At 48.8% G+C, this 21,255-nt stretch overlaps 1 protein-coding gene across 1 annotated transcript in view; it reads right to left on the bottom strand.

The window, feature by feature from the left end:
• The window catches only part of smog (G-protein coupled receptor 158 smog), a 183,561-nt gene that overhangs the window by 124,916 nt on the left and 37,390 nt on the right, over positions 1–21,255 (bottom strand). The window contains 1 exon segment of the mRNA XM_077628421.1: positions 4,897–5,717. Coding sequence (XP_077484547.1) covers positions 4,897–5,663 — 767 coding nt within the window. The 5' untranslated portion in view covers positions 5,664–5,717.

Below are 21,255 nucleotides of genomic sequence, written 5' to 3'. Positions count from 1 at the left end.
ACTGTCGGATAAGACACACGAGGCTTCTTCTAACCAGGTTGAACTAGCGGGCCTCCATCGCCTAGGGGTAACGTGTTTGAGTGGCAGCTCATTTATCTAATGTGTTACTCACTTTTCAATTCCGCAGCTCCACGTGCGACGTCACGACCCTCTCGGCCAATCCGAATTTTGTCGACACGCCGGGTTCTCCGCTGAAGAGGGCCCTTAATGCTGTCGCGTAAAAATCATTACCAAACAGCCGCCGTACAACCTTTTTGTGTAGCCAATGGGGAATGTGCCTGGTTAAATTAGCTGCTTTTCCAATCTTACCCTTCACTTTCTCCGTTTCTCCACCTGGAAGCTGCACTCTTATGCTCTTATAGCAAAAAAAAAAAAATGTTAACCGCAAAATTTTGAGCCTAGTTGACTTAAAAATGTAAATTTAGACAGCCTTCGATACACCGTGCCGATGTACACGTGGGCGAAATATACGAAACAACGAAGGCGCAAAGAAGCGCCATCATGACGGCAGTTATTTAGGCACAGTCGCTGGCCTGATGGGTGACCTGTTTCTGGCGAAAAAAGGTGACAATGGCGGATTCATCGGCTCGACGCTATTCTGAGGGCGCATCCGTCAAGGTATACCGCTAGGGCCATCTGCAGTCTCTACTAGGGCGCCTACGGTATGAAGCCCAACTGATTCCCGCCAAAACATATCTCGCTGCTTTGACGCCCAATCCTGGAACGACCGGAGTCTCATTCACCACCGCACACAGCATGACTTCATCCATCAAGGAAGCCCAGTGCAATTATGGAGCCCCAATACCAGGAAACGATATACCAAACTACTAACAACCCGAACTACGGCAGAGAGCATACGCTAAACATGAAGAAAGATGATCAAGTGATCATTTCGCTGGTTCCCCGTATCTTTTTCTTTCTTTTTTTTTAGGCGACGAGCATAGCTCCCAGAGCACAATAGGAGTGTTCTTTGTTTTCTCCGAGTTCCTCTAGCCAAAGAAACCTCAATGGAAGAGTAAGCGGTCAAGATTGAAATTATTCGCTCTCTTTTTTTTTTCTTTTTCCTTCGATCAGACCTCGGAGCCTTACCCGGGCGCGCTCACGGCTCCTGTGGCTCGGGTAGATTCCGGCCTGCCCTTTGCCCCTTGCGACCCGCCGTTCCTTTTCATCCGGCGTCCGGCCGCAAGACGGCGCGGGCCGCGCACAGCATTAGAGCCCAATTGGCGCTCGCTAATAACCCGGGAACCGATGGTGGCCTCCCTAATAACGGTCCTGGCGTAATGGCCTCCCGGCCTCCTTCCTTTCCCGCGGCACCCCTTCCTCATCGCACGCTATTTCTTATATTTTGTCCTGACTGTACCGGCTCCCTCACCCGTCCTCCCGAAGGAACCCTGAGGGTATACAGACGCACTCACTCACGCACATGTATAAGAAAGAAGAAAAGTAAATAAAGAAGGAACAGTGAAAAGAAAACGAAAGCTTAGTAAAAAGAAAATAATATAGAATGAAAGAAAGGATACGAAAGGCTCGCGACGGGTGGGGAAACGGCCAGAAAGGAAGCTGACGAGGACGTGACGCTCTTACATCCACGGCCAAACAACGCGAGCAATCGCCTACGATTCCTAAAGCTAGTTCCGTGCAGCGGTGCGGACGCTGAAGCTTCAGATCGTAACATTGGAGAGAAATGCGGCTCGACAACAGCACCCCTGCGCAACCTTACGTCGCTTTCCCCACCTTTAGTTCAAATGAAAGCTGCTTTCCAGAGACATTGCTCAGCTCGCAGAATTCTAAACCCGTACGGCGCGTAGGGAGAAGTGTTACCGCTGCTGTGAGAAACCAGGGTAACACTCGTTGCTTGAGGACCACGTGCACCGCACAGTGCTGCCATTTCTCTCTCAGTGCAGCAGGGTACCGCTGTAACGCAGGAATCAAGCTTTGCTTTCTCGTCGTCCAATCGTTTTGCGTTGTTCTTCGTTCTAAATCCTGCTTTTCTCTTTCTTTTCCCTGTTCTCTTCGCGCTGTGTTATCGGTGCTCTGTCCGCCGCGGCGTGAATGCTTTTCCAGTTTCGTTCTTACCTACCTCCACCTTTTTTCTCTTTTTGTTTCCTCTACCGTGTTGTTACTCCTTCCTCGTTTGCTCTTGCTCTTTTGTTCTACTCTATCGTAAGGGAGCCGACTTTGCAATGGCGAAGACGACGATGATGGGTCGGCGGAAAATATCATAGACCCACGCAGAAAAATGATCCATAGCCGTGCACATCCCTAATGTTGGGTGTGCTCTCGTTGTCTGCGTTTTTTTTCCCGGTCGGCTCACATATTCCGCACTTTTCTTTCTCCTGGCCTTTGATTACGGTATCACAAAGGTCATTTCGCGAAACATTACGTTTTTTTGTTTTTAAACGTTCGAAAGCAATTAAACTTTGTATCTATAACAGGCGTGATCATACTGTCAGAAAAAAAGAGAAGTATGAGATGGCGTGTTTTGTTATGAAGCAATAGCTTCATACAGGGCCCTTTTCCAGAATGGAGTTATAGCATGCCATGATCCGCAATGCGCTACCGCGGGGCACCACTGCGTACGCGCTGATTGGTCCCGACGCGGAAAGCGCGCACGCAGGAGCAGGGCACGTAGCGCCATCTGGCGCCCACAACGCGTTGTGCGCACGCGCAGTGGCGCCTCGCCGAAGCGGAGCACTGTAGCGGATCGCGCCTATAACTCTCTTGTAAAAAGCCTCGCGCTTTAGCGTGTTCACAATGTGTCCAATGTTAACAACTGTTATCTAGGGGAGCTGATATTATAGAGGGGCTAGGCCATGTGGGACACGCGGGATGCGAAGTAGGCGCTGTCCAGAATGTGATGCTTTTGGCCATGTGATGATGGTCGGCTTTGGGAGCGCTTGCTTTAGTGGCCAGTGAACTGCCGCTACCACACTCACTTCTGCCCCGCAACGCGTGAGGGAGAATCCAATCTCTTTATTTTTTTTCTGTGATCCACTTTCCTGGGCGTTTATTTTCCTTTCTTCCTTACTCACAGTTGCGGTCGTTCAGGGGTGAAGTGCGCTTAGAAACGCCGGCTTTATGGAGAGATTCTGGGTGAAATGGGCGGACCAAAAAACTCATCGACGCGGCTAGTTTCTTATTGCGCCTGAGGAACCATTTCCAAGCATACGAGGCTTTTTTCGCTGCCAGGTACAAGATCTTTCGAGGTCATTTAAGAACCATTAAAATGCATTTGAAAAATAATAAATTTCTTGCCATTCCGAGCACATCTAAAATAACTTTACGTTCATGAACGGAGACTCTGAAGTGGTCCGGAGAAAACTTGCTGAAAAAAAAAAATTGCGAGACGACGCTGTTGTCAGCGCAGACAAATGACTGCACAACAATGTACTGTATCGAAGAGACCCAAGATGCAGAAAACGCGATTTGCCAAGGATTCACGAGACCACCTCAATCCTCCCTGTCAAGACAACTTCTGATTGTACAGCAGTTTCCGGCATGCAAACGGCTATCAACTTACAGATATGAATCTTAAAGTATCGAAATCGTCTCCGCGTATCACGCGTAGAAAGATCGCTCGTCGAGACGTGGAAAATATCTGCCAGCGAACTCGCAAGAAAAAAAAAAGACGCAACTGACAAAGTGCGACACGCCTCGAAAGAGGTAACCAATCCGTCCCGACAGCAACAAAACGCGCTGTGTCAAGTTAAATTGCTGAAATCCATGCAAGAAATATTTGACCGTTGATGTGAGGTTCACGTCTTCAGAAGATTTTATACCGTAACGCAAAGTACGCGGTCTCACATTCATCACACGGCACATTTGTTCGACGGAACTAAAGGGTGTCAGTTTGATGCGTTGTTAGCTGCTAGGACAATGACTTTTACGAAGTGCATACACTTTGTGTTTATATTTTTAGTAAGGTGAGTGGGCACTCTGCGTAGTTTCTTATAGCGCTGATGTATCGGCGTTAGACTGCTTCGGTCATGGTAAGAATATTTATTTTGCCGAAGAAAGATAATTTCCGTTATCTATACAGCAGCGTATTTGCTGTTAATATACCAAGAATTTGAAACAAATTTATGACTGGTTACCTAAAAAAAAGGACACTTGCACTTGTGTCCGCGTAAGACCGATATGTTCCACAAGACCGACGTAGATAACGGCAGTGTTGTGAACTGCATTGGTTTTAAATCGTCTTTTGCGAACGTGCAACTGTACAGGATAGAAGGATGAGCAATGCGGTGCGGACGTAGGTAAACTAAGCACGTTATTCAGTTACATCATCGCGTCTGTCCTGGCGGAAACGAATAGATATTGCGCGTCCATTAGAGATCCTGCTGGTGATCATAATCAGCATGCGAATGCCATATCTCCTAATTGTCAACACTAAAATAATAAATTGGATAGTAAGACCACAACGGGCTCCGCTCACATCTTTCCACACCTGCACATGTTTCTAGTATTTGAGTATACCTAAATCCGCCTTTACACAAACAACTAACGCCTTTTGTCTGCCGACTATTATATTCAGCGAAAAGGTTAATAATAATATTGGCGATTGTCTTACTCATCTCAATTACCTAACGTAGTCCACGGCATACATAACGTGTGTCTTAATTAGTCCCGTAAATGCTTAAAGAAGGCGTTGATGGAGCCATGCGGCGACTGGCTGCGTGTAAAAATTAATCTAGAACACCACTGGCACTTATAACAGTCCATAGCGGAACATTACCCTTCCGAACATTTCTAGGGAAAGCATAACATGGAAAGTAAGACCCCCTGGAAAGTATGTACACATGAGAACGATAAATCTGCCCAAGGAGTAGTAGCTGATCGGCTCACTTGAAGCTTAGCGCTTCAAGCTTAGGCTTAGTGTACAGCCGCGGAGCTCACCTGAAGACGAGCGAGTTGTCCCGGCGCACGCCGAGGAAGGGCAACGCGAAGGTGGCCACCCAGGCATCGGTGACGGCACAGTCGAAGTAGGGCGCCGTCCACACGCCATCGCGGGCGGCCACCTGCAGTCCCGCGGCCACGTCCAGCACGCTGGTGCCGTATCGGCGCAGCAGCCACGCCGTGTAGTTGGCGCCCGCCAGCCGGGCGAACCACGCGCACTGGTCCACCGAGTCGGCCTCGTACGAGTAGTTGCGGTGGAAGGCGAGGCCGCCCGAGGGCGCCGCGTACGCGAACACGCTCAGCACGGGCGCCTCGCGGCCTCGCGGCACCACGAGCAGGCCGCTGCCCAGCACGCCGTCCTCGCTGAGCACGTTCATGCGCGCCAGGGTGTAGTAGAGGTCCTCGCCGTACACCAGCTCGGTGTCGTTCTGCAGCCGCGCCGACAGCGACGTGAGCAGGTTGGCCGTGCGCACGGCCACCTGCGCCTGGCGCTCGAGCATCGGCGATGCCGTGGCCGCGGGCCGCGCGTTGGGCCGCACCCCGAGCGGCGCCAGGGACACGCGGCTGCAGGTGGTCCAGGAGTGGGACTCGTGCACGAGCTGCAGAGCGGCCGACACGTTTCGGCCCCGGCGCACCAGGCTGAGCACGGCGTCGGACCAGCGCGGGTGCGGCGCGCTGGTGGAGGAGGAGGCCGGGAGGGCGGCCGGCCAGGCCGCCAGCTGGCCGGCCACGAGCAGCCAGGCGCAGAGCAGGCGGCGGCAGCCCATGGGGGACCCGGCTCAGGGCCCCGACGGCATCGCCCGCCGCGCTGGCCCGCTGCCCTGCGCCAGAGGACGAGGACATACATCCGTTAATAGGTAGTGCACGGGATGGCCCCTGGATTAGGGGGTCTTCGCTTGCAACAGTGTCCACTTGAGGCATGTTGGATATCTGTAGTTCGTAGCGTGCGCTTTATGGCAGCTCTAATTATAGGCTGGGATTACACAGGCTTATAATTGGCGCCATGTCGAGGGAGATAGTCAGGTAGTAAACGCCCATGAATGCTGAATAAAGGTCAATAAAGGTGTCTTTGCGTAAGCTGCATGTTAGACAACTGATTTCGAGTCCAGGAGTAATATGAGGGCCCACTGACAGAAACGAAGATTTTCGGCCACTGGCCGCGGTGGTCGTCGGCGGTGAAGGCGTCTAAGGCACTGCTCCGCTTTTTGAAGACTTGTGGCCTGCACGATAGGCTGTGATTTTACTGAACGCTGTGACTTTACATAGTGACTTTAATTTCCTGCAGCTGTCTTTTCTCCATCTTTTTCTCCCCTCACCCCTTTCCCCCGCGCAGGGTAGCAAACCGGCTATTCGTCTGGTTAACCTCCCTTCCTTTTCTCCTCCTCCTCCTCCTCCAGTCGCGGCTGTCTTGCGCATGCACCTTCCCGTGTGGAGGTTCAGAGGCTGTTGAGTTCGAGTGCTGAGCCTAAGGCAGCAGGATCGATTTCCAACTTGCTTCAAAAAACACCATATTATACCATACCATACCATACCATACCATACCATACCAATAATGAGGAACCTAAGAAGAGGTTGTTGAATCAATGTTCTCCGTTTGATATGTAAAACTAGTAGTTATGCTTAATGGGAACGCCGTAGCCTCTGATAAAAAAGAGGATCCGATAAATTCTGCTTGTTGCATAAATAATCAACAACACTTAGCTGGGCTGGGGACATGGAGGAGATATGACCAGAGAAAGCCGAGAAAGTTTTTGCCAGGATTTCTTAGACAGTGAATGCTCATAAGAATAGACCCTTTAACGTTGCTGCATTTGTTACACTGCAGCTTATAGAGTGTATACTGAGTATTATATTCAATAATAAACCAGCAACTGCCGTTAGTAAAGGCAGTTAGGAAAAGGCGCTAGAGCGCGTAAGCATGCATATTTATTTATTTTGAGATTTAATTCGTTCTACTTCTATTTGTTCTTACTGAGAATGAGCTCCGAATGAAACCTCTACGACCTCTAAACTGTTGTCAGCAGAAACCTGCGTCGTAGAACAAAACTATTTATGAATATGTAATTGTTCGAATAAACTGTTTCCCCGCTGCGCGTTTGCTCCCAATGTACTGTCTCCCGCAAGACAACCACCGCAACGCGAAATGAAATGCGAAAAAATATATAAAAAATTGCCCAGACATCAGTTTTGCCTTGAGAGCTTTGAAAGACCAAATAGTGACCCGGCATATTAATTTAATAAATTCCTCGGGTAGGCCATGTTTGGGATGTCTCCTCCGGCAAAATTGCCCTCCGACAGATGGGAACGGATAAGAGAAAACGAGCGGCAATAGAATTAGGGTAATCAAGTCAAGTGCTTTGCATAAGTGAGGGCCGAAGCACTCGCATTACATGGAGCACATACGCCCGCAGGCGTCTGTGGAGTAGGAAGGAATAAACAGCCAACGAGCAGTCTTGTTGCCGCGAGTGTACTGAACGTAGTATGTTAAGAAAAATATAAAAAAGAAAGAATGAGGAAAAGTAAAGAAAGGTTTGGCTTATAGGGTTTGACGTCCCGAAGCTACTCAGGCTGTGAGGGCTACGAGGTGGAGTAAAGAAAGAAAAAGAAGCAAAGAAGGAAGAAAAAGTGAAGAGAGGATGAAAAAGATAAAGAAACCAGATGTATAAACAGATGAACAGACAGCCAGCACTGGGCTGAGCGCTAGTCTTTGGTCTGGGAGTGAACAGCCAGCGCGCTTTTCTTTTTCGCGGGCCATTCACAGAGGACAGATCAAGATCAAAAGCTGGTTAGTTGCGCCTTCCCTGTTTTGTGCGCGAAATGTCTCAAAGCGACTCGGTGCACGACACTAACGTTTGTACAATGCGTGCCCTTTGCGTCGCTTCAAAGCTGTGGAAACGGTACCGGGCCAGTTCTGTTTTTAAGAGCTCACAAGGCGAAACATCGGTCACTAGTATACGAGCCCACTGGGCTGGTTTTGAAGAACTGACGAGTTTGGGTTACGAATAGCGGTGAGTAAAACTCCAGCGCTCTCCGGAAAAGCTGTCCCGCAGAAAGCAGCCGCTTTACTGCTGGCGTATTACGAGAAGTCAAACGCAGTGAAAAGTGACGGGGTTGTTGTTAGAGGCAGAAGGAGAGCAGTGTTAATTAGAGAACGAACTCGTGTTAATGATGTCCTCAGGAAAATCAGGACGATTGGTTTTCGTTTTATGGTTGTTTAACGTCCAAAAGAGAGTCAGGCTATGAAGAACGCCGCAGTGGAGAGCTCCGGATAATTTCGACCACCTGGGCTTCTTTAACGTGCACCGACACCGCACAGCACACGGGCCTCTAGCATTTCGCCCCCATCGAAATGCGACCGTCGCAGCCGAAATTGAACCCTCATCTTTGCGGTCAGCAGCCGAGCACCATAACCACTGGGTGCACCGCGGCAGCGCAGAAATCAGAACAAGAAGATAGACTTTGCTGGCTCATGTACTTCAGTAAACAGGTAATCGATGGTTAGTTAGGGTAACAGAGCGAATGCCAAGAAAAGGAACGCATGGCCGGGGGCGGCAAAAGTTTCATTGCAAAAAGAGATGAAGAAACTTTGGGACACAGAGGGGCAAGGATGGTACATGGACAAGGTTTGTTGGATATCAAAGTGGAGACGTTGTGGGGACCTGCCCTGAGTCCCTTTTCTAGGCTTTCCGCGATGCGCCCTGCCGCAACAGCATCGCCTCAAGGAAGGGGCGCATTCCCTGGTTAGTTACCAACTAACAAGGGAGGGCGCCACAGAGACTGCTTGCGCGCGCGCGCGGGACGTAGCTTACAGCATTACTTTCTTCGGCTGGGATCGTCGGCGCGAGGAGACGTGTCGCTCGTGGCTCCGCTCTTCGCCAGCGGAGCGAGGAAGCGGCGGGGAGACTCGCTCCCGTATTTCGTCCCGGCCGGCCTCGGAGTATCCCTTGCCCTAGCGTAGGCGAACATTCCCTCGTAACCTTGCTGGTGAGTTGGACGACCTCGATTCCTTAGCGTGCTTTGTTGCTAGCTGGCGTTATTGTTGTTGTAGCAATAAATGCCTGTTGTGTCAGCCAGTGTGTCGTTCCTTTCTTCCCGCAGAGGAAGGCCCGCCGTGGTCGGCGTGCGCTCGGTAGCGTACGAGATCACGGGGTGGGGTCTGGCGGTTTTTAACTGTGTCAGCCGCGCTTAGTGGGGAGAACGTATTTATCCCCCCAATTAAAACCCCATAACGTTCATACTGCAGCGTACGCCACTTGGCTGCCACAGCTGCTGATTCTGTTTACAGTCATGAAACAACATTCTATCTCGAAAGCTCAGATTTGCTTTCTTGAAAAGAACCCAGAATCCTTCAGAATAAACACAAAGTACGATAACAGAATGCCCCTCCCATTCCCATGCCCTTCGCTTTCCCATTTGGCTGCTATCTGTGGCTCGTGCGAATTTGTGCACGTTGTCCTAATATCAACAGGGACTATGATATTTTACAGTAGCAAAATCCGCAGAACTTGCAACCTATTAGAAGATTCGTTTAAATAAAGAAATGAGGCTGAAAATGACGACCAAGAGCACCCGGGCACTCTTGAAGAAGAACACATTCTCAATGTGAACTCCATATCACAGCGAAACATTCTCATATCAGGAAGGTTTTTTTCTCATTCGTAATTTATCAAAGAAGGGCCAAATTGTAGCGAACACACGCATCTGGTTTTTATTTTTTCTACAGTTTCCAACGAAGTTCTTTCCTAAGTTAATAACCGACGTGTCGATTTGTCTTATAGGTGTGCCTTCCGGGCTGTTCGCCCGGAACATACAGTTTTGTATTTGCCTAGACACAAAACCAACAATAAGCACGCGGTTTCTTGTGTCCTTTTATCTCGAAACTCTTCCGCAAGTAACTATAATGAGGAAGGGATCAATTGCCAGCTTAGTCGCACAGCGTAAGAGGTTCTCAAGCAGAAAAAGTAATGGCAAAATAAATGTTTCGAACTTACTGCGGGACGGCTTATGTTCGACGCAGCTCTGATCACTCCACCTTCATCCACCTCCATTGTGGTTAAGGACATGGATTATATTTGGGCCAAAAAATAAACAAGAAAAATGTGTCCCAGCTCGCAAGACTAAGTATAACGGGCTAATGTGGTTAAGGCCAAAAACTATTGTGGGACTAGAAAAAGAAAGAAAAATAAAGTGTCCCTGCCCGTGCCACTAAGTACTACTTCTAGTGCAGGGAAAAGATAAGCTGAAGTGGAGGCGCAAGCATTGATTAGGGTTCGATTTATTACAAACTAGGGAATGGCCGCATGGTCTCGACGAAAGAATAAACAGTCGCGCGCTTCTGGGAGAGTCGCGACACGTCATGTTTCATCGCTGGTGACAAAGTAGTCATATATATATATATATATATATATATATATATATATATATATATATATATATATATATATATATATATATATATATATATATATATATATATATATATATATATATATATATATATATGTGAAGTAAGGTTATAGCGTGTCACCGCTTTCCCCGAAGCCCGGAAATAGAGCGAGCGATAGGCAATATGCGCGAGAAGCGGAAGGCCTCATTTGATGGCGAATTCTTAGCGGTGGGCGCAGCGGCGTTGGCGGCCAAAATAAAAGAAGAAGCCAAGATCGACGTCGCCGCTGCTGCACTAGTCGCACGGGGTAGTGACGAAGTGCTTGAGCACATACGCGCAGAGCCGAGAGTGAGGACCCCGACGCCGCCCCCTCTCCTAATGAGGGTCGCAAGACTGATTGCCGGTGCCGTGGACACATGCGGCAAAGCGCGAAACTTGGGCGAAATGACAGCGAACCGATAACGGGCTCGAAACACGCGTAGAAGGAAAAAATTGATAAGTGTATGTGAAATAAGACGCAGAACCATAAAGCACGGGCAAGGAGAACACCATGAAGGAAAGTAAAAGGTGGGGCAATAAGTTTAGGTGAAATTCAAGGAAGGTGACCTGGAAGAGTAGATTCTTGCCAAAGTTTTGCGCCCAGAATATCGGTTTCTCACTTCAATCTTCTTTCTTCCTGTCTTATGTTCTGACTGATTTTTGTTTGACTTTTTTGGTGTGAAAAGCAGGAGCGGGAGGTGGCGGGGTTGCAAGACTTTAATTTTATTGGAATCACATCGTCAGCCCCAGCTGCGGGGAACTACTACTCCTTGCAGACCACACTTCTTAGAATTTCAATAACGTTTTCCCAACGAGGGCGCATTTAATCGTTTTTATTCGTTTCGCCTTTTTGCATTAACTTCTTGCGAAATCGTCAGCTTTTATCCCACTTGCTCATTGGCTGGTCATTTCTTGGTTGCGCGCTCTGAGCAGTAATTTGAATCGAACTGAAGTTTTTTTTTTCGTTTCTGTTCTAATGATCCGTGAGGGCAATGCCACAAGCTCGCCTTTTTATCTAGCATGTGATTTTCCACCAGCTTGCAATGGCGCGAGAGTCCCGTTCTAGCACACATACGTTGCGTGACCATCAATGCGATTCTGTCCTTTTTTTATTTCACGCATAATTTTATGTGTGCTGTACCAATTCTACACAGTGATGAAAACAAAAAAAAAATCTTCAAAACACAAATTTCAGGCGCGCAATCGGTGGCTGCACAAACCGCGTAGCCTGCGCGTCGACAAACATCGAAGAGTTCAAAGCCATTTCCCGTTCGGATGTGCAAGGCTGGCAATCACGGAGCGCCCATCGATTCGAGACGCGTCTGCCGGGCTCCATCGTTGAGAGAGAATCACTTTGAAGTGCCGTGAAGTGCCCAAAACAAGTGCCCCCATCTCCTCCGCAACCACCCCCCCCCCTCCCCCCGAATTTTTTTTCAGATGCCCCTCTCTTGCAGGTTCATTGCCGGAGCGCAGCCCTGCTCGATCGAAACGCGATGCGCCGTGCAAACAAATATATTGGCCGCACCTCGTGAATATCACCTCATGGCGTGCTGTTCGATTTCCGCGTTCCAGAACTCTTCCGTGCCGACTACCGGACTGCAGATCCGCACTTCGATCTCGAAGCGCACCCTGAGAGTACCACCTCTTTTTAGAGTCTAGGAATTTGAGAATGCAGCCCCTGTGGCAAGGGTGCTGCTACCCCAGAACGAGCTCGCACAAGAGCCAGTGTTCACGGCTTACGAAGCATAGTGGGCAGTGCTTTTGCGCAGTGGCTGTCCGTATGTTCTTTCATTGCGTCGGAGCGTTATGCACTGCGAACAGGAACTCTAAAGGATAAACATTGGTAAGCCAAGGAACTGCCATTGACGCCGCGTCTTCGTGCTTCGCTTCTAGTTACAGCAAAAGCAGCCTTAGAAATGAGAACGTAAACTACGGAGACTACGCTGGAGGGCACCGGAACAGGCTAATCGCGAAACTAGTTCCGCTAGATTATGCTTGAAAGTCTTTCCTAGTATGCAACGCTTGCTTAGACCGGTTTCAAAGGAGGAATCTCCCTTCGTCTTGGCGGGTGATCTTGCCTTCATTCGAATATGTTTCAGCCGTTAGCTTTTGTTAACTCTGCAATTTACACTGAAGGAAGCAAAATAAGGCGATGTCTGGACACGGGGGCTTTTATATTGTGCATTCCCGCGCAGTAAACAATGCCAGCAGACACGTAGAACAAGGTCTTCGCAATCGGCTGGTTAGCTACCATCACTCGCTTCCGCTAAAATTATGGACGTTGTTGGTCTTCTTTCTTTTTTTTGCCCCCTTCAAAAAGCGTACTTTAAAGAAAAAGTAAGCGGCACAGTATACTGTGCCGCTTACTGTCACTGGTCACTTTCATTGGTCACTTACTGTCACTGTTACTCGTTACTTACTGTCACTGGTCACTTACTGTCACGCCTACAGTCACTGGCCACAAAATCCTGTCACGAGCCTTCGTCATCACCTGGGCCGACGCGTATGTCTTCCTGGTGAGTCCTTTTTCGGCTTATCTGACGTTAAGAAATCGTAAACCTAATATTAGTTCACTCCCCCCCCCCCCCCCCCCCCCGAGACGTAGAATTTAATTTTAATCAACACGTCCAAATGCTTCTCCGTATTTTAGCCCGTTTATTGGATTTGCCTGAGCGCTGTTCATAACATCGAAACCATGATTGTAGTCAGCGCTGGATTTTTTGAAGTCTGCGCAAATATCTGGCACCTTGTAGACGGCTATGTAGTTTTATAGTATGTGATGGAAAACGAACACATTGCACTGAAAATTAAAAGAAGTCATTTAGATCTGGTTTGCGTCAGAAACTTAACTTTATTGTGCTCATCCATAATGCGCTTTAGCTTGAAGAACCTTCGGCTTCGCTCGAGCCATTTAAAGACTGTCGATTACTCGCGGCGCCTATTGAGCATTGCTAATAACACAGAATGAAGTGAGACACTATCAGCGACTAGATGTCTATCACGGAGCATTTTGACGAGATTGCCCCGCACGCAAAAAAGAAAGGGTTATATATACACAGCAATCACACAGACATTATGCCATGATAGGTCCATGTTGGAAAGCATTAAGAACACCGTTCTAGGACGAAATTATCTTGTTGCATCAAAGAAAACATTACGTCGCAGGTCAGAGATGCTAACGTTATCAGCCAGCCAGCGGATACCCCAGATCTGGATGATAAGGTTGAAGTAATACGGACCTCACAAAACACGCGCACACGCATGCAGATAAAGGACATTCACAGGACATGAATATAAGTGCTCCGTCCCACAGGAATCTCCATTTACGTCGTGTTTTTTCCAGAGTGAGTCGTTACTGAGGGCCGTTCGTGAGCGAACACAGCAGCAAAGGCATTCGTAATTTGGAAAGCCACTTTCTTGCTCCGCTCTCGCGAGCGTTGCATGCAAGTGACTGCACGTCGATGTGCTCGCTAAATGCACAATTTTGGGAACCGTTATTTTGCGGGAGGCCGCGTGCTCGGTCGTTTGTCGAATTACGAACCCATTCAGTTTAGTGAATCCCGAACGCTCTACTAATAAACAGCAAATCCTTTCGAGCACGAATCTATCCAAGCGTGTACTGACGACTATCATGGGTCATCCCATTCAGGCATACGGACAACTTATATTCAAGCCTTCGACTATAAGTGTTTGTTCGAGTGGAGCGCCTTCGATGGGCTCACGGAAACGAATCCCGCGAAGTGGGCGTCCACGGCGGCGACGGGTATAAACTTGGAATGTGAATGTACTCCAGCATGAGCGCGATAAAAATAAGAAAAAAGCCCGCGCTGTGCACTGGGCTTTCATCTGACGCTGGAGATGCGAGTCGCGATTCAATTTAAGGCTCCCGCTGAAATGGTGTCGGCCTCGTGCGGAGTCTGGCGTCACCCGCGCGCTCGCGTTCTGGCACGTGAAACCCCGCAGGTTATAGCCCCACCACGTAGTGCCTAAATTGGTCTCTTCGCGGAGGAAACGAACGTCCGAATTCCGTAATTCACATTCCACTGGCCTGGCGAAGCATCAGACGGAAGGAACGTATGCAGACCTAGCACATAACGCGAGGCAATGTGATGCATAGCATACCGGTGGCCCCATAGTCCATTTCTGCATCTCTTTCATTTAATTGCTTACCACTTACATTTTCCCCCTCTTTTTTTTTTGGCAGTACTGGCATGGCACGAGTTTTTTTTTTTTTTTTTTGACGGGCAGCTTTGGCTGGTTGCGTTGTGTCACGAACACCGCATCGGTTGCTTAACGCGCGTTATCGGCTTCCTCACCTATGGCGTCGCTCGACAGGTTGGCACATATAGCCTGCATGGAGCTCGCGGCAATCACGGGAGGCGCCGCTTCTGATTTATGAAGGCCCAGAGGGGCAGAATTTTCAGGGCTAGATACTTGAGCTGTGAAAAGGATTTCCCTGCTTGCTTCTTTGTTTGCTTGTTCTTTGCGTGTTTGTGTGCGTGTATGAAAGCTTCCCAACGCATTTCTCAAAGAGCCAGGAGCGGTAGGGAGAGAAGGACATGAAAGACGGACGACGATCCACATTCAAAACCTCTCGACGAGGCATAGCGACTACACGGCACTCCAGAACCGTCCTCCAACTCCGGCGCGATAGCTACATACAAATGTAGATGTTACAGCCTTGCGCGAGCTTGCGGTCGACGAAGCTTACTGGTGCCCCTGATGCAACGAGCCTTCCATCTCGACAGCGCCTCGGTAGTCGGTAGCGCTGCCGGTCGCATGCCTCAGCACGACGGGAAATTGGTTCGTTGAGCATGCCGAGCGACGTTGCTGAAAATTTGAGCAGCATTCTCCCGAGTCAGACGGGGTGAGTTCGGGAAGAAGACGCGGTGCCGTGGCCGCGGCTGCGGCGGGCCGAGCAGGGAGTGGCGGACGCGAATCGATTTCCCGGCAGCGCCGCCAAGGAGGAGGCTCCCGTAGGGATGGGAAAGAAGAACAGGGAAAAAGAGGCAGAGGGATCGGGACGGCAAAGGGAGTGACGCATTGCTGCGGAGTCGGCTTCTGTGCGCATGGGTGCGGGAATAGGGTTGGGGGGCATAAAAGGGGCGAGAATCCAGAGAACGGGTATTGGCTTTCTTCGGGCGTGCCGTTCTAAGTTCGTATATCGCCAGTGAATTCAGAGGACTATGGATACCAAACGCATCTGATAGTACGTTGGTGGGTGCAGTTTAATTCTATGTAAACAATTTTTAGACGCGAAAACAACACTGTGGTTTAAGACGCATGTCGCAGTGGAGAGCTTCATATTACGGGCCTTGTGGCATTATCTAAGATGCACAGGCATTGCATTTCTGATGCGCCGAAATGTGGCCGCTGCGGGCAGGATGTAATCCAGGAATTTGTGCTCAGAAGTCGATCGCTACAGCCGCACAGCCACTGCGGCGAGTACACATTCAAATTAATATGTCACGTCCTGGAGATAGGGGAATATCAGAAAAGGCTGGTAGGGAGCCAAAGAAGGGAAAAGCGGAAGAAGGAAGACAGAAAAGAGATGGAGAGATAGTGCTAGAAAAAGAGCTAGAGAGATAAACTTTATTACCGTTCCTGCTTAATTAGGCAGTACTGTTCTCCAGCTATTCCGGTTTGCTGTCCTGCGCTAGAGGAATGAATTAAGAGAAAAGAAAAAGAGAAGAGATGTAATGCGTGCATGAGACGTAGCGCTTGCCACTCTACTGCTCGAGACCGACAAGCTTAAAAAGCAAAACAGTGCACGAGAAGCTGTTTGGGCAGCAATAGAACATAGGGTTGTGGTTGTTGGTATGGCGTTAGTGTATTTTAGTAGGACTCCGAGACGGAACACTTGGTGTGTTGCTGAAATAACATGACCTCCAGTGCTGCATGTCGATCACACTGCAGGGTTCACCATTTACGAAACACGCGCTCCACCTGCATGTGATAGTCAAAAGAGCCAAACGCAGAGCACAACGCTAGTCGTGATTGCGGGTGACGTCCGTAGAAACCAGTATTGGTGCTTGATGCTTTAGACTACGGAGCGCGGCGAGAAATGACAGAGCGCTGATGTACCGCAGTGATCAATTTCCGTGCCCCGGAAGTACGTTTGTTCTTTTCAGGGTGGCGGAGAGGAGGGTTCCGAATAAATTTTTAGCCCTCTCCGTGGAGGAGATGTCATTACTGGGTGCCGAAAACTCAGTACGCGGAAAGGCGAAGCGTCTATTATGCTAATCTCTTATGTTATGAAGCATCTTTTATGAAGCATCTCTTATGTTCATGAAGCATCTGTTAGTGTCGCGACCCCCACCTTTTCTCCCTGCCAACGAGTTGACTGCTCTAGCTAGTTGTGGCACAGGTTGCTTTGGTGTGTACGTGTGTGCGTGCACGCGTGTGTGCTTGAGAGAGACATGCCGTCGGCATGTGTGCTTGGCTCATGAAAACATGAACAAGAAAAACAAAAAAATAACGCCCAGAGTGTTCAGAGCTAGTACATAAAGTGCACTGAGCCTCATCGCGAGAGGTCGCATCAGTATCGCTTGAGGGGAGGAAAGACCTATTGAACACCATGTTGTGAGGATCATGTACTCCGACTTCGACATAATTTTTTTGAGAATTTCCTTTCACGAAACAAGCACTGGTGCTTCAACAGTCTAGCCTTATAATGACAAGGCGGCTAACCAATACAAGAGGTTCAAGCAGGAAACGAATGAGGCTGACAGTGACATAGAGGAACAACCAGTCAGTGCTAGCAATCTGTGGAATATCTTTCCGGCCTAAGAGCACATGGCCTTCGATTGACGGTCGAATATGAGTGGCTGAGGAGTAACAGCAGCAGTGTTATCAAAAACGAGTTTGCAGTAACACACTGATGCGCCCTGCGAGACACTTTTCTTCAAAGCGGCTGCGGGGCTTGACTGAGAACAGCACAAGAATGCCGCGCCAAGGATGCGACAAATTGTTGTGTTCCGACCACTCTCCGCCCACTTCCTTGACGCACAGCGTCCCATAGGACAGAGAGCGGCGTCATCGATCGCCGACAAGCCGAGCCTGTGTATGCCGCCACTTCGCGCTCTCAGACGCTCCTTGAGCCGCTGTTGTGGTGGCGAAGCCTCGTTGATGATACTCGGAATTACTGAAGAGAGCGAACTAATCTGCGTGCGGACAGAAGAGAGCCTCTATCTAATGGGCATTCTTTCCTGGTAGCGTGGAAAAAGGAAATAAAAAATAAAATCAACAACGACGAACGAAGCCACATTCGCAGGGCACGGAAGTAGCGACTTGATGCGACGTTGGCCGCCTCGAGCGCTGCAGTCGCTCGACAGCGATCTTGCGCCTCAGCTGTTGCATTATTTATGCTGACGGTAGTCATCTATAACTTTTTCTTGTGTTCGTAGACAACTTTTAAATATATAGTAGGGCAGGATGCGGATTAAGGCTGCGAACCACGCAAATTCTGCGGTAGCTAACGAAACCTTCTTCTTTGTGCATTTCTGTTTTCTTGTTCACTCAATGTCGTGAGACGGCGGAGGCATAAAGACATATTAAGGACGCAGATTTAGAGAACAGCTATTTTTAATTTAGCTTCAGGACGCAACAAAAACTCAGCCTCGGTGGGAACGCGAAGAACAGATGGCAGCCGTCGAGTCAGGATGGCTGAGAGCTAGGAACAGCTTTTGCTTAGGCATCATATTATACCCTAATGTTCTGTCCCCCCCCCCCCCCGTCAGTCACTCCGCTGTTCTAAATAACTCTGCAAACAAGCAGTCGGTGAACATTTTCATATAGGGAGAATCAATAATAAGAACTGCAAGCTGTGCTAGCTTGTTGGTTGACGTGCTGAACAGGGGGAAAAGCACAAGGAACAAGGTAGACAGCACACTACGATCGCTGACTCGCAACTGAATGTTTATTAAGAAGAAAGGCATCCAAGAAACCAAAACCTCTCACTATGCACACCAAGGCGTAACAAAAGCAACAAATCGAAATCCATAGAATGAACAGGACTCCTAAGTGAGAAAGAACAGCTTAAACCATAGACCGAACAAAATGAAGCATTAATCAAATACAAATTACTGCTAAAGGTGACGTCAGTACCGTTTGTCACTGCGTAGTCCGAGCATGTTCCTATACGAGCATAAAACACACTGCCCTCATCGCAACCAGAAATACTTGATCCGAGTGCGCTTTAGTGCGGATGGCCTAACGGGTTCAGTAGACGCTAATCTGGAGTGAAGTGGCGCCGCACACTGAAACAAAACCAAGTGCCAAAGTGCATATAAAATAATTCCAATTCAATTTCATTAAATGAAATTCAATTAAACTCAGTTCAATTCTGAAGCGAGGTGCGCTTCCTTACAAGCAGCTGGAGTGATGTCATAGGCGCGTACGCAGTGTAAGTGACGTATCGTTGCGTAAAACTCAATGACATAATTTCGGTCTGCCTTGATCACTAATTGCCCCGGTGGTGACCGACGCCACCACCACTGGATGTTGCTTTGCTCCGAAAGAAACGAGCGTTTCATTTATGCAACGATGCGATGTCGAAGCATAGTACACTTATTTGGGCATGCGAATCCATCCTGGGGTGAGGTAAGACGCATTTGTAAAGACCTGAAATATAAGTATTGTCATCAAGCTCGCCTGCTCGAAGAATGGCTAAAAATGCACATAAAGGAACGCACTGAATCATCAAGACAATCTCGGCGCCTCGCCGAGTACAAGTTGTTCTGCCCACTCTACTTTGGCGGCGCTCTGTCAACAGTCTGCCCCGTAAAAGAAAAAAGTAAGCGCGATACAGCGGACACGGTCGTCGCTCTGGGGGATGTGCAGCTACCTGAGGATGTTCAGAAGAGCGCTGCAAAAAGCACCGAAGCTGGGTTACGAACCAACCACCAGCAGAAGACGACAACTACAGGAACTTGTAAGGACAGTGGCTGCGGGGGCTAGGGTAATGAACAAGGCCAGGGCTATTGGTTTGAGCTCTGTACTGTCGTTACGTCTCGTTTCTTCCTGCCTTTTTTGCTCAAGTATATTCTTTAAGTGTAAGAATGTGCAGTTGAAGCCTCAAACGCGCATACCCTCTGAGAGCGCTCACTATAAGATCAGAAAACCTATGATCCAGAGGGGCACAGAGGCCCACGCCCACCAGGTCACAGGACACATTGTAAAGAGCGCCCACTCCCTGGTCTAAACTACACATAGCATAGCACAGCATAGCATAGGAGAGCATAGCATAGCATAGCATAGCCTACCATACCATGCCATACCATACCATACCATACCATACCATACCATACCATACCATACCATACCATACCATACCATACCATACCATACCATACCATACCATACCATACCACACCATGCCATACCATACCATACCATACCATAGTTATCGGCCAACATATGGACGCGGAAGTTTTCTGTTACGATATATTGCGGTGGGCGATGGCAAGAGAGAAGCCATTCACCCATGTGAAAGTCCCGTCTTGAGTGGTTCGTGTAAAGAGAAACCTGTGGAGTGTCTCCGAACAATTAATGGTCGAAGAAAAATGCATCATCGCTCGAGGCTAAAACCGAGGACAGTAACTAGATTAGGGTAGCCACTGCGCAATTAGTCCTTTTGCTGCGAATGAGCACAGCCGAATGGTTATGCTAGAAACCTACCTTTTAGGTTTCGTACAAGATACACTGGACTGAATGAACGTGGTACCAGCGAAGCGGCGGCGAAGAGCTGACGCGCAATGTGCCCACGTATCTGAACGACGGCCACAGCAGCCGATCGGAGGAGTGCTGCGACGCGGGCCAATTCGATTCCAGTGGAATCGCGGTTTGCCTCGGGAGTGGCTTCCGCCCGGCAAGCCAAATAAACAACCGCGCACCACTCTCCTGAACAGCGCACTTGACCGCAGACATCCAGCGAACGATGACGCGGACGGGCACCGTCCTGCGGGCAATTTTCCCCCAGCAACCTCTTTCGCCATCGCACACGCGTAGCATGCAAGGGTAGTCCGAAAGAAGTCGAGCCATGGTCCGCCTCTCGCGCTCCTAGCCCGGTGCGCCGTTCTCGTCAATTCAATGGGATGGCTTGAAAGCTTTTTCGAGTGTTGCTTGCATCTCACTGTGTGACTGTGTGCCTCGAAAGGGCAGTGGAATCCATCCAGTGATGCTTTATTGGGCGCTTCCCATACAAAAATGTCCTATGGCCGGCAATAGACATTTGGCCCAAATAGCTATAAACTTTTCCTATTTCTATCTATAGCTGTAGATACAGGCTGATATATTTTTCTATACAGAGCTTAAGACAGTTGTATGGTTCCAAAGCTATAGCTTTAGTGGCATAGACTTTTCAATAGCTAGCAATAAGCACCGCTGTAGGTGCTTATAGACGTTCATAAAAGGCCATAGGCCATAGACGGATATAGCTTTTTCCACAGACGCCCATAGGACGTTTTTGTATGGGTTATACAACGCGCAAGTCGCTAACGTAGCTCGATTGCCTGTCCCTATAATGCCCGAGTTTTCTCTTCAACGAGAGCACATATAGAGAAGAAAAACCTAAGTTGGACACGCTACGTGAGACACAGGAGCGCACATGTCACTCACCCCGTTCAAATATTCCTGTTTTGGAAAAAAAGAAAAAGTTAGTTCTGTGCTCTGCAGTAAAATGCTTTTCTAGCCGTAGATTCCTTAGCTCGCGTTTTTGACCGTCCTTTTGATCTAGTAAATGAAATTACCTGCAGTTTTCTTTATTATCATTTGTCTTTAGCGCCGCCTTAGCAGTAGGCAGAGCAACCGAAAAATATACACAAGAATATTATTAAAAATTATTTTCTTACCTGGAACCTGGAAATCGCTAATTTATGGGAACGTGCTTCTACTATACTGGAACCCAAACCGCCGACATTGACCGAAACTGTCTT

The sequence above is a fragment of the Amblyomma americanum genome, chromosome 6 (genome assembly GCF_052857255.1).
Source record: "Amblyomma americanum isolate KBUSLIRL-KWMA chromosome 6, ASM5285725v1, whole genome shotgun sequence".
In the NCBI taxonomy this organism is placed as follows: Eukaryota; Metazoa; Arthropoda; class Arachnida; order Ixodida; family Ixodidae; genus Amblyomma; species Amblyomma americanum.
Note: the sequence above shows the minus strand (reverse complement) of the source record. Positions and strands in the feature narration are given on the sequence as shown.